This window comes from Brachyistius frenatus, unplaced genomic scaffold (genome assembly GCF_029030835.1).
Source record: "Brachyistius frenatus isolate BFR_SWC_R1_liver_20210118 unplaced genomic scaffold, ASM2903083v1 Contig_416, whole genome shotgun sequence".
Taxonomy (NCBI): domain Eukaryota; kingdom Metazoa; phylum Chordata; class Actinopteri; family Embiotocidae; genus Brachyistius; species Brachyistius frenatus.
Window position 1 is genome coordinate 60,762 of NW_027211015.1, and position 14,097 is coordinate 74,858.

At 41.2% G+C, this 14,097-nt stretch overlaps 1 protein-coding gene across 4 annotated transcripts in view; it reads right to left on the reverse strand.

The window, feature by feature from the left end:
• The window catches only part of map4k4 (mitogen-activated protein kinase kinase kinase kinase 4), a 110,166-nt gene that overhangs the window by 42,871 nt on the left and 53,198 nt on the right, over positions 1-14,097 (reverse strand). For all 4 annotated transcript variants that reach the window (XM_069725244.1, XM_069725242.1, XM_069725241.1 and 1 more), the window contains exon 4: positions 1,872-1,997. In XM_069725244.1, the coding sequence (XP_069581345.1) occupies positions 1,872-1,997 (126 nt within the window). The remainder of the gene's footprint in view (positions 1-1,871; positions 1,998-14,097) is intronic.

A 14,097-nucleotide genomic window follows, 5' to 3' on the forward strand; every position in this document is an offset into this window, starting at 1 on the left:
GTTTGGATGATTCAATTAACAGAACAGAACAGAACTAAATAGAATAGAATAGAATAGAATAGAATAGAATAGAATAGAATAGAATAGAATAGAATAGAATAGAATAGAATAGAATAGAATAGGATCATCCAGCTCCAGTGAATATTATTGAACTACTGCCCAGCTCTAGGAGCTACAGTATGGTTTTTTTTTGTGGTGAGAACAATAATATTAGACAAAGATAGTTCATATTTAAAGAGAATATAAAAATATGAATTTGATTGCTGGCAGGTGGTTTTAATGTAAAGAGGACAATCGACTGCGATCCACACTGTTATTCATAACACTGGACGACATGGAAGGAAACCCCTCTCCTCATTTGCCTCTGCTTTTTGCATTATTCTTTAATGAGCACTAAGCTTGTGGTGGATTGCGTCTTGTGTTCATGCTGACCCACAGATATGAGCTTTACAAACCCGCTAAGTGGTTTTCAGGAGACAGCGGTTTAAAGTGATGGTCAGTGCAGAGCATGAATATCATAAAATCAACACATACACAGTGTAACAACATGAGGCCACACCAGCGGAGGCTGTAAACGGGGTCGTGGAAGCAGCTGTAAAAACAAATACAGGGCCGCGTTGTGGAGTGAGAGTGAGACCTCTCCTCTCGAGGAACAGGAGAGCTGCAGGGTCATAAAAAAAACGAGGCGATCCTGCCTTCAACAAACCGAGCAGCTGTAAATCTCTGTCCTCCTCCTCGTTCTCTCCCCTCGCTGCGTTACTCCCTTTTGTTTCTCATTTTCTCTTCATTTATTCCATTCATTTCCTCTGCACCGCCGTGTTTCTCCTCTCTTTGATTTGTTGTGTTTTTGTTTTGCTGTTTTCTCTTTCATTGCCCTCCCAATGTGAAGACCAGTACGCACTGTAATGTTGAGGGAAATTTCAAACACCGTATAAATATTTGATTCTCTGATATGGTAACACCGACCAAGGACAGAGTGCAGATCTGTAATATCTGACATCTGTCATCAATATCAACACAGAGAGGTGAAAAATACCAACATAGGAGCACCGTATCTTTAATCCCTATTGATTTTTTTACACAACAAACCTGGATATTATGGTCATTCAATGATCTCAATAACAAAAGTTAGAAATAATGTAAATTCAAGCAAACTTCAAACTGGTTAAATGAACTTCCAGTGCTACTCAGAGGGAAGACGTCTCCGCCTGAATCTGGACGTGATCTTATCAGGGATGGGTCATGATTTTCAAATTTTGTAATTGTCATTAAATAATACAAATAATCAGATTATTTATATGATTAAAATATTGTCTTCAAAAGGCATTCAGGCAGCTGGGAATTCCAAAATAAGAGCGTTCACATGAGGACAACAAACAGGCAACAAGGAAAACACCCAAAAACAACACAAACACTTCATCATCATCCACATAAACCAACACAGGGATGAAATGGAGCTCAGGAGGTCAGTATTATTTGTCCACTACATTTCTACATGTTTGGATGTACTGCCACGTCTATCATTTAATACACCGAGCTAACTAGGGAGGCTAGGCTAACCAATTCTGGATATTTCCTCTTATTTGTGTTCGGAGCAGACAGATTTCATCACAAACAGAGTCTTTGAAGAATAGTCGAAGAATTCCAGGAAAATATTGGATTGTATTTTTGCTTAAAAGTGCTTCATCCCTTGATTTGATTTCTTTGCTTGTTATCTAAGATGTGCTGTTGCTTGCAACGATTTATTTTCATTGACTTTTGTTAACAATTCAGAGGTTGTGAATTGAATAAAGTTTTCTGTATCAAATTTCAGGCGACTTGAACTCGTAACACTTTGCTGTAAAGACATTGGATCATCACATCGAACTTACCCAGAGCTGGTCATCATGGCCTGGTGGACTTTTCTTAATGAAGGCTCCATAGTAGGTGGCTATGTTTCTGTGGTGGGAGTACTTCTTCAGCATGTTGATTTCCAGCTTAATTTCCTCCTCTTCATCCTGCGAGGGAGAAAAAGAGAAAGAAAGGATGCCCATCATTGGTGAATTTAAAGACATTATTACCGCCTGACACAGCTGGGAAGCAATCATATGAACTAATGGAGGAGAACCAAACAAACAGTTTCTTCTGGTCCGGTTGTTTGAAAGCTTCCACAGGAAGAAGCGTGGAAAATTTAACAACACTATTGAGGATCAGGTCATCTGGAAACGATGGCAGGCAGGAGATTCTCAAAATGTATTCACTTTTTGTTGCCTTTTTCTCCTGTGTTTATGAATCCCACTAATGGAAGTGTTGCTCCCACCTCTCTCTACAAATCAAACCTACGGACAATTTACAACCTCTAATTTACCTATCACACATGTCTTTGGGCTGACCAGCAGGTCACTGTGCCGCCCCGTAAATATTCAATGAATATTCATCTTCAAGTCACCTTACCAAAATCTTTTACTAATGGTTATTTGAAAGATAAACACACATGGCCTTTACTCTGAATGAGTATAAAAGAACTGGTTGCTGCTTTAAATCCACTGGCACCCCCCATAATACAGTATTTACAACTCTCATCTGAGCAGAACAAATGTCAACCAAAACCCGCAGGTCATCAGCTGGGAAATTTTGATGGGCATATTTACTATTTTCATATTTACTATCAAGGCAGTCTTCGCAATTCAGGTTATCTTTATTGAAGAGATTATAATACAGTAATTAACCGTTGTAGTCTTAAATCTTTGTTGACCCTGAAGGTTTGCAGGTTTGTACTTTGCAGCATCATCTTTTGTTAAGTTGCCACAAACAATTTCAAGGCTGAGATCTTCTGTTCACAGGCAGCCTTCACTGATGGATGTCAAGCAGCTTCATAGAAAGAGTAGGGCTGCCATTCTGTTGACTCATATTTCTAATGGTGACACAGCAAAGTATTATAAAACACATGTGCCTTGTGTTTATGTTTCTTCCTGTTTGGTAGAAACCAGCCTATATTTTTACATTTACCTGAACTGTCAAAGCCTCGGTAAAGCTGCAACTCTGGGTTTTTCTTGTATTTGTCGGATTTGCGTCTGTTTATGAAAGTCAGGCCGAGCAAGGAAACAAACTCCGTCCAAAGCCATCTCACAAACGGATATCACTTCAAACAAACATGCAGATACAGCCTGAACTCGAAATGATAACAAAGCCGAACGAACCGGCGTCTCTCCCCGTCACACTCTCCGGATATTACAGCACAGACTCGGACAGACACGTAACAAGATCGAGTGATTATTTCTCAATCACTGCGACATCACTAAAGCTGCGTGACATTTATTTGTGAGCGCCCTGCATCAGCTGGAGCCCGTGCGTTTGATCTCCCAATCCGACCGGGGCCGACAAGACATGACATTTTCACTGTTATTACGACCGGTCGATAAGCAGCGGCCGCAGCCTGGAGTCCTGAGCAAACCGAGTGTTGCAGCAACATCGCATGTCCACAAAGGAAAAGCTCCGAGGAGCTGAGAGGGAAACGGTTCAGCATTTTGTAGTACTGATGTCGCAACTCTACTACCCACACTTTCTGCACTGCTTTCCCAGAATACAAGTAAACTCAAGGGTATCAAGACTCCACTGTGCACATACCAATCAAGGGAAATCTTGAACCGCCAGCATTCATCCAGTGAACAGCAGAGTTCCAATTCAGTTCCACAAAGAAATGGTTTTCCAACGTCGGTGTGGAAAATAGTTCTGACTTCAACATGTGCCAACACCTTCGTGATGAACAAGACGCCGACCGTTTGGTTCTTTCTTGGTGTTTATAACCAAAGGCTACTTTGTCATAGCGTTAGACAAAATTACTGATCAGAGACCACGGCATTTATTTATCAACCAAAACACTAGACCCCGACCGATATATGGGCCAGCTTATTATCCCGTCTGGTCCCGGATCGGTAAGGATGTAAATGTTGCCCGATGTGCTAATATGAAAACTTTATTTTTGAATGCTTCGAAATGGTTCTATTTGTATTTTTGTGAATTACTATTTCTACTTAGGAAATTCCCAGTTAAGTATATTGGCCGACATTTCTTCAGCCTGATCCCTGTTGTCTACACTGTATAAAGACGTAGGAGGAAACACAGTTAACAACAGGAAGCTCCAAGTACCGCAGATTAACAAGCAAATACAGACCAACCACAAGCAGAGCTCTGTGCTGAGAGCAACAACATGCCCTGCTTTTATCTGCTTTATGCTGGAAAAAAGATACTATTTCATGCAACAAGACCTAAAACAGTTACATAAGATTGTTAACAAAAGAATCCAATGTGGGGCAAAAATATAAAAGTGACATCAGACGGCATAAAGTTAAGTAAGAACAGTCATAACTGTAGGAGGCACATTAACAATTGGTATTAATGCTATCCTATGATAAATATTTCTTCCTACTGGTGAGTTAATGCTGCTTGACCACTGCCAAAACATGATTCAACCTTTGTATTTATCACCACCGGTAGCTACCTCACTGCTGGCTGTCAAATTCAATCTGGTCGTCAAATGTTGGCGGTGGCAGAAATGAAAGCACTGCTGCTTCAGAAGGGAGCAGGTGACAGGCAGCCGATGACTCTGCTGACATTTCTGAGGCAGCCCCAAAAGGTTAAAGGCCAATTCTGCCAAACTTGAGCATTTAAAGATAAAAGAGGCGTTCAGCGTCGAATGCCTGCAGCTCAGTTTCACTATCTCTAAAATACACAGCACTCAGTAAACCTCCTGTTCGGCAAACTGAAAGCTGGACTTGTAGTTCATGATCAAAAAAGAAGCCATTTTCGTGCTGTCAGTCATTTTGGAAAAGAGACTACCACCAACTAATTTTTGTACTTTTAGCTTTTATCAAGTCAAACTGCAGCTAAAATGGTGCTATGTCAACTTGTAATGGATAGTTCAGCTATAAAAATTGTTTTCATGAAATGTTAAAGTAAGCAGCAGTTTTTTGTGAGTAGACACCACCATGTGCAGCCTGATTAGTACACCACAAAAAAACCCAGAAAAAAACGGTTAGTTATTTTTGCTCCACTTTATTGAGGCTGTTTAAAGACTTCAGCAGGGGCTCTGACTGACGTAAAGACGATGGGGTCAGTCGGTCAGACCGACAGACAGCCAATCCCTTGAGTCACCGTCAGTCAACCAGCCAGTTGGTCGCTGCTTCAGCCGGGCAGCCTGTCATTTAGCCAGGCAGCTAGCCAACCAATCAGTCAGGGAGCCAGCAAACCCGACTGCTGGCCAGCCAGTCCTTCTGTTAATCTACTCATCAGCCGCAGACCATCAGCGAGCCAGCAGTCACCCAGCAGGTGAGCCAGTCGACCTGTCAGTCAACCAGTCAGTCGGTCACTTAGATGTAAATTATATTTTGGTGAAACGTAAAGCTTACAGGACAGAAAGTTTAACACACAGACACGAGTACCTTCTATGGTCAACAGAGCTTCCAATCGGCCGCAAAATGTCAGTCATGTGAGCGTTTTTGGAGCGAGTCAGAATAATTACAGACGCCGAGGCCAGAAGGAAGGAGGGAAAACACAGCAGGAACATTCTTACAACATTATCCACCATAGGACATGAATACGAGCTCACACAGCTGCTAAAAGAGGGGAGGAGAAGCATCATGTCAACTAACAAAACATAAGAATGGTGACATTCATTTATGGGCCCATTAAATAACAATAATGTCCTGAAAAAGGTGTGAGGCCAAGAAAAAGATGGTAACAGCAACTCTGAATAAATAATCTCAAATTATACTTAAAATGTATTTTGTTGTTGTTGTTGTTGGTTTGATTTTACCAAATAAATGTACCAGTGTTGAGGAATGTCTTAACACAAACAGCCATCTGAGACCTTTGCCTGAATATAATATTCAGTCACCAAACCTACGATATAAATATATTAAGTGGAAAATATCTGGTAAAAGTGTAAGATGTACAACCTTATTACAATGCAAAAGATTATTTTTTTGTGTGTGGATTGTTTGGTATATTTATCAAACTAAATAATTCCTTCTTTTGTCTCCAAAATGTGAGAAATCGATCAATATTGGTGATTGATGTTCTGTCCCATAAGGATGGGTCATGATTTTAGAATAGTCAGTAAAAAGTAAAAAAAAACATTTTATCTTGTCTTAGTTCCCGTAGTTTTACTGGCACCTGGAAGTAATGCGTTACTATCATCATTCATCAGAAAGTGGCAGTAATGCACCTAAAAGCTGTTTGCCAACGACAACAAAAGAAGTAGAAGAACATGTTACTTCCAGTAAAACGTGTTATTACACATTTTACATAGTGAAATTAGATGTTTCGGTACAAACATGAGAAACAAGCACAGAATAACCACTAAAAGGTTTTGTGTTGAACTCCTTCAAAAAATAAAAGAAATTGGGGTGCAGTGCAAACTCTGAAAGGTAAAGCTGGCACATAAATCCATCACAGCTATGCACAGTCATTTGAAATCGAAGCACCGGGAAGAAAGATCCATCCACAGATCAAAAACCAACAGCTAGAGCTTTGTCACCAGGTGAAGTAGGTTTGATGTGCAAAGCAAACAACGGCCCTCATCTCAAAGATGAAGCTAAAGACGGGCTCCTCATTAACATCGTAAAAGGTGAGAGATCCCAAGTTTGATGCCATTCGTTGAGCCCAAGTTGACAGTGTGAGTTTCTGTGTGTTGGTGTACAAGACCTCTTTGAAAAATAATGGACCTGTACGCAGTAAATATTAAATACTCTGTGCTTGAAGAATCCATCTCTGCTGCCCGTTGACTAATCAAACTGTTGCAGCACAACCACCTGGTCCAAAGGCTGTGGCCAATTTTCTAAATGGAGCTGTTACAGACACACAATCAGCTTAGACTTCATCATCGTTTGGACTCAGCAGCTAAAACACACAAGCAGTGGACACACGACGTCATTTGTCCACGAGAGCGATGCCGAGAGCGGCTGCAGACGTGATCTGGATGTGATGATAGAGCTGCCTCAGCTAGGAGACGACATCACCCTCTCTCTCCATCATATGTTCTCTATGTCTTTCTTTTCATCTTGTTTGTACACTCCGCATTTATTTTGGACATCTTTGTCCCTCTCGTCCTTGTAACATCACTTTCCATTACTGTCTCCTATAATTACTTTAGTCCCATGTATCCCATCATTACGACGCCTCACCTCCCCCTCCCTCCCTCCGTCTTCCTCGCTGTCTCTCTCCGTCTCACTTTCCCTGATTTGCAGTCAGTCGTTCAAAACAAGGCGTCCTGAAGCTACTCATTATCATTCCTGGGCATGAAATGGTGGGGAGACTCGGTGGCGGCCATATTGCTGCTAAAGTACTACAGCACACAATGTGAGCAGAGCTAACAGAACCACGATCCCGGGGGAGAGGACAGCCGCATAATGGAAGGATAATGGAAAAGTGGAAGCTATAGGAGGGAGACTCTGGCTTCTACAGAGGCCAAGAGGGGTTAACATGTCTCTAGCAGGCAACCGGAAACCTGGACGGACTTGTTTCAGGCATTATTTAACACACTCGTTGTGCTCCTGTGACAAAGAAATGCATTTGAAATTTGAACTGAAGCTAATATGGGGCTTCAGCTTTCTGAAATCGAGAAAACAAGTGAATATTCTTGAAAGTTCCATCCATTTCCTTCCGTTTCTTCCTGGTCGGGTCGCGGTGTCAGCAGGTCGAGCAAGTTAGCTCAGACCTCGCAACATTTTCCAGTTCCTCCTGCGGGATTCGGAGGCTTTCCCAGGCCAGATGAGATATATAATCCCTCCAGCGTGTTCTGGGTCTCCTGCTAGATGGATGTAACCGGAAAACCTCCAATGAAAGGTTTTACAGTTTTGTTACTTTGTTTTGACAGGAAACACGAAGAGAAGAAGCAGTAACTTTAGAAGATCACCACTTGATTTGTTTTACATAGACAAACCTAATATTAGCGTTTAGAACACATTTTTTTTGCACCCCTCCATCCCCCCATCCCTTACATTACAATTGATTGGGAAAAAAAAATCTTTGTAGAAGTCTTGCTTTAAATTGCCTTTTTTAACTTAACAATTATATTATAAAAACATACAGCCTGTCATTAATCTAATCAGGCGGCCGGTTCACCAAGATAAAATCACTTGGTTTCAGTCGTACATTAGAACACCTTATTCATACCCCATCTGAGTTGTGTGCTCTGCAGTTACAGAAAGCCTCTCACAGAGAAATAGCTTTCATGAGGCATTTTGGGAAGATCTATAAATTGTAGCATCTTGACATTACCTGCATATGTGATGTTTGGGGAACCTCTTTTAATTGGTGCTACAGAAAACACTTCAGAGCGGTTACGCTCTCCCCCTCTAAAATGCATGAAAATTAAGAATTTCCACCGTGCCAGTATTGAAGTCAAGGTTTCAGTATTGGTACAAATTCTAAAACCTTTTGAATTATACCCAGCCCTATCTAGATATTTCAGTATGCAAGTGAAAATTGTGACCTATTGGTAGCACTACAAGTGGCTTAAAAAGCAATTGAGATCAATATCAGGGGGATTAGGAACATCTGGATCCATTTTCAGAGCAATGAAGATGTGTCAATCACTGAGTGACAATGTGAAGATATCCAAGCGTTGTGGCCTAACGTAGAGTCATAGACAACAGATACAGACAGTGTTCCAAAGTAGCAAATGTAATGTCATTTGTTTCAACTTTGCCAGACATTTCTAAACTAAGTTTAATTTGATCCTTCAATAGAAACACACAATTCTGGGCCTCCCACAGCTTCCCACTTTCACACCTCTGACTGGTCGGGGACCAGTGGGAGGTGAGAGGGAGACAGACACACAGAGAGAGCTTTCATGTGTCTGTTTCAGTTCGTGAGCAAAATTCGCAAAGAGAAAAAGGAAAGGGAGAAAATATGAAAAGCAATTAATAGCCTGAGGGAACAGAAAGGTAGGGGAACATGCTGGCTGAGGAGTTTTTCCACTAATCATGATAGATTTTTTTTTTCCTAATGAATCCTGAATCCTGCAGCATTACATCAGATCATCAGCAGCAGCAGCAGCGAGAGACGGAGAAGCCAGAGCTGCTGCAGCTACATCGCTCTCTACTTCTTTCTTTTTCTTACACAGTACCAATTAGAAATGAAGATGACTTGACTGTGTCACATCGCTCACGTTCTCCCCCACTTTACAGAGAAAACAGAGGACGAAAGATGCCGACGGATGGAAACAAAATAGATTAGAAGAAGAATTCATGCCACAAAAGAAAGAGGAGGGGAGAAAACACTGGACATGCGTAACAAAAACGAACACATAATGGAGCGAGAGGGTCGATGAGCAAGGGAGAGGAGATCAACGCAAATGGATTTGAGAGAGTAGAAGCAGGCGAGCAGCAGTAGCCCCTCCTATAATCCTACTGCACTTCAGCTGAACCTTCTCAGAGGAGGGGGAAAAAAAAACGCCCTCACTGATTTCTCCTGCTTATCTAAGCATCCTCGCTCTGTCTCTGTCTACGGTTTCACCCACTCGGCAACTGCCCTTCCTTCTTCTCCACTTACAAACCATTAGTGCTGGCTTGTTGAGAAATATTTACATAGAAATAAATAAGTGTTCTCAGATCTTTAAAAAGTTATACCGGTATCTAACGTGAACCATACGACATGCAGATGTAAGTGGTGCGGTAATAAACTTTAAAGTCGAATACATTGCAGATTGCTGATGTAAAGAACAAGGTAAACTCTGCCTGTACCAACGAACACCAGAGCTATCCAACAAAGTACACACAGTCCACCAGTAATTACACCTGTCCCAAGGATTCAACAAACTACGTTGCCTTGTCCTCCTTCTAGCAAAACACATTACAACAAAAAATGAATAGACGGAAGTATACCTCTGCAAAGAAATCCGTGTAATTATGGTTTTACAGGTATTATGGGTAACTGCATGTCACAGAGAAGCCTGTGCAGTGCACCTCCCCACTTCTCAGCAAGGACTTGTGCTGACCTGCACGTCAAACAAGCTGATTAGTTGAACTCATGTCAGGTTCAAAACACCGTAGGAAAAAAGTCAATGTTCTGGTGAAAAATACCAGAGTTCCCTAAAGTCCAGGTTTACATCCTCAAATTGCCATTTTAGTCTGACCAACCAAAACCATGAACATAGTTCATTTCCTATGATGCAAGACAAAGACAAGTTTGGAAATTTGAGAGGTTGGAACATGCAAATGCATTTGCATTGTTACCTGAAAAGACAACTTAAAGAAGCATTAGGCGGTGATTTAGCAAATCACAACCAACTGTAAATTACGCCTTACCTTCCTCCAAGAGTGGAGGAGAATCTGTGGTGGTGGTGAGATTCATGAAAAACGGTTTGTCCTTTCTGGGCTACTGTACAAACATGGCTGCGGAACATGGTGCACTGTGAAAGAGGATCGCTACATGTAATTATGATGGCTCACTTATAGCTACCAAAAGATCTTCTTCAAATCCGACCATGAAAAGAAAACACAAACCTCAACATTTTTCTCAATTATGTTTCTGTTTAATAAATCAAATAACGCTTTCTAATCTAAATAAACATAACAATATTCTGTCTGACTCCTGTACATTGATTTATGTGCAGGCTGAAGAGCCTTCGGACATCACGCATGTTTTTGCTGTTTGTTTCAAAAGACACGGTGGTCAAAGCAATTAGGGGATGAAGGCAATTTAAATCCATTGCTCCCCGCAAACATTTCACATTATGAAATATATGAGAATTTGTAAGGACTTTATCTTTGTACAATTTTTCTCTTTGTGGCCCAGTTTTCTCTATTAATATAGTCAGAATGTGAATTTGAGGCTTTAATACTTGGTCGCCACAGAAATTTTTAATCGATTCACATGCTGATGTGCTTATATCAATAAAAAGTGATATGAAAAAAGGTTTCCATGAAGCCCTACACGCTGTATTTCACTCCTCATCCTCGCTCTTCTCCTACGTGTCCCTCTTTCTCCCTCCTCAGCCTCTCTCTCTCTCTGTATATAGAACAGGAAGTGGTATGTGGGTCAGAGCACATATGCTAGATGTGCACAGGGAGTTAGGAGTGGACACACACACACACACACACACACACACACACACACACACACACACAACACACTGGAGATGACACTGGAAAGAAGATGTATAACTGTGTTGTTTTGCATCCGTGACATGTGAGCCTATGAAAGCTCCCATGATTCCCTTCACAGGTCTGACACACACACACCAATAAATGTTATATGGAACTGGTGTGTATATGTATGTGTGTGTGTGTGTGTGTGTGTGTGTGTGTGTGTGTGTGTGTGTGTGTGTGTGTGTGTGTGTGTGTGTGTGTGTGTGTGTGTGTGTGTGTGCAAAATATCAAGCTTTTCCAGTGCAAACAACTTCCTCTGCTCAACTGTCATTCTTGGCAGGCGTCCAGACAAACTCAGCGTGTTTATTTTAGCAAACGGCTGAACCGTGTGGAAAAGGGACGTCTCTGAACATTTTGGTGGAACAGAAAAAAAGGAACCTGCGGGTCTCGAATCCCCAACATGTGTATTTCTCTTCAGTGATTAAGCTTGTATGAATACATAAACATATTCCCATCAAATGTTCCTGATCCTTCATCCACTTCCCCTCTTTGATGTCCATGGTTGGAGATGTAGATGTGTTCCTGCAGGCCGCAGTGAGAGGTACACTCCAAAACTCTGCATTTTTAAATATTTTACCGTGAATTTGATTTTTTTTTTTTTTTCAGCAGGACTCCCAAAACATGGCAGGCGAGTCTTCGGAATTTTTTTAAGCCGAGTATGTCAGCTGCTTTTCACAAAGTCTGTGAGGAGCCTTATTTTTTATCTGGTGTACGAGGATCGATGAAAAAGTTCAGAGACTGTTCGTATCGAGAAGGAACACAGTGCAGCACAGTGATGTGCATGGAGCAGGGGAACCAATACCGCTGAATCATCAATAAGTATTCCAAGTTACATAGCTTGATCAACTTTAGCATGCTTTTTTTTTTTTAAAACATGGACTTGAGCACGGAGCACACATCAAATTTGGTGTCAAAGTTTGGAAATTGGCAACGGAGACCCTTGAAATGCATCAGAACATCTCCTAAATGAAACAATGAGCCGAGTCGGGTGTTTTGAGCGACATTCACGTTTCAAGAGGCAGAACGTCACCGTCAAAGACCAAAGAAGGTGCGTCAGGTTGGTTTTATTTGACATTCGTAGGGTTCGTGCACTGTGAATTCTTTCCCCAGGGTCAGACTGTCAACACAGAGTTCAACCGTGATGTTCAGAAATGTCTGAGGAAAAACAACTGACACAAATGAACCTGAACGGTCTGATTTGAGTCAGAATCTCACGTGTGCTCTCTGCTCAAGTTTCAGGTCCGTGGCACAATCGCAAATACGTGAGTGGCAGTGGTCACAAACACGTGGATAGCACAGTTGGTGATGTTGATCAATCAACGTAACTTGGAATACTTAGTGACGGAGGTGATAGCTTCGCCCTGCTGCGTGCACGTCACGGTGCTGCGTTCATGTTCATGATTGCGCAACGAGCGCTACTTTGCTTGTTCAATTTCATTTATTCGTTCATTGATTAATTGCTGGTCAACAGGGCATGTAATAGGTCAAGCAGAAATGAAGGACATCTTCTGCTGGACCATATAAACTACCTGAAATGGTCTGTTGTACTTATAGACCCACTGTTTAGTAGAAAAGGAATTGTATCACATGACTAATCAATATTTAGGAAATGTCCAGTTTTCCCCCATTACAACTGGATACGTTCTCAAAGACTGTAAAAATAAAAACTAATCACATAATGACAATTACATTACTGATAAGCAGAACTAATCCACACAGTTCATGTTTTATCTACATCGTTTGTCTTCACCACTAAAGAGTAGCTGGAAATGTAAAGTATGCAGAGTTTCAATGGGTCACGATGGATAGATTTCCCTGACAGGCTGAAACTGCTGTGGTCATTGTTTCCCTTATGGGGTGTGTCAGACTGCAGCCGCAGGAAAAGCATGAGGGGTGTGGAAAAAAAAAAAAAAAAAAAAAAAAGGGGGCAAAAGACTGCAGAGGTGGCAGATACTCAACAGTCTAAAAATAAAATGCTGGCAGAGAGAAAGCAAAGCACGACCCCAAACAGGCTGCCAATACGTGTTGTCAACCCTTTGAACAAGTTCCATTAATGTGGGTTCAACTTAAAGAATCAAACAGTCGCATTGCACCATCATACTGTGCTGGTAAATTTGGATTTTAAAGCTACTTCCTGAGATCGAATCCAGAACTGAGGGAGCTTCATGCTTCAGAAACCTCAACATCAAGACTATGACACCTGTGTCTGGCCATAACCCAGCGGTGAAGTGAAATAAAGACTATCAATAAAGGAATCATTTTATAATCATTTTATAACGTTTCCCTAATTGCTATCAGCAAAATATCGGATACTTTCAGCTCTTCAGACCTTTGAGAGTCCTTCAAATAAAACATTGTACAAAGACAAAAAAAAGAAAAATCACTCTTTTCTATGATATATTTCTGGTACATCTCAGTAATTCTGGAAACTGATTACAGCCACATCTCCTTTTCTTCTAACAGTCTGTTAATATCACAGATGGCCGATTTGAACAGTTATTTCACAGATCCTGCCCACTGTTATCGCCAGCAGTTGGGAATGGTTACACATCCCTTTGTGTCCTCCAGCTTATTTAATGCTCTTTATTCCTGCCTATTGTTAGCAGGTCACAGTTAGTCCACAACATAGCAGCAGGACTCACAACATCACAACACTAGCTTTCAATTCAATTTAGCATTCAATTCAAGACACTCCTCTTCATCTGTAAGGCTATGAATGCTCCTGTTGCAGATTATATTAATCTATTATATTACTATTAATCCCATATAAACCGACAGGTCCTCTGAACAAGGCTTTTTAGTTGGAACTCGCTGAAGAAGGAAAACACGAGGGGGCAACATGTCTGCTGGTCTCAGGCCGTGGAACATCCACCCTGGGATTCAGTTCATCTCTCTGGGGGTTTTATTTAAATAGCAGCTGAAAGACTATCTTTTTTTCAAAATGTTCTTATCCTTGTTTTTTTAA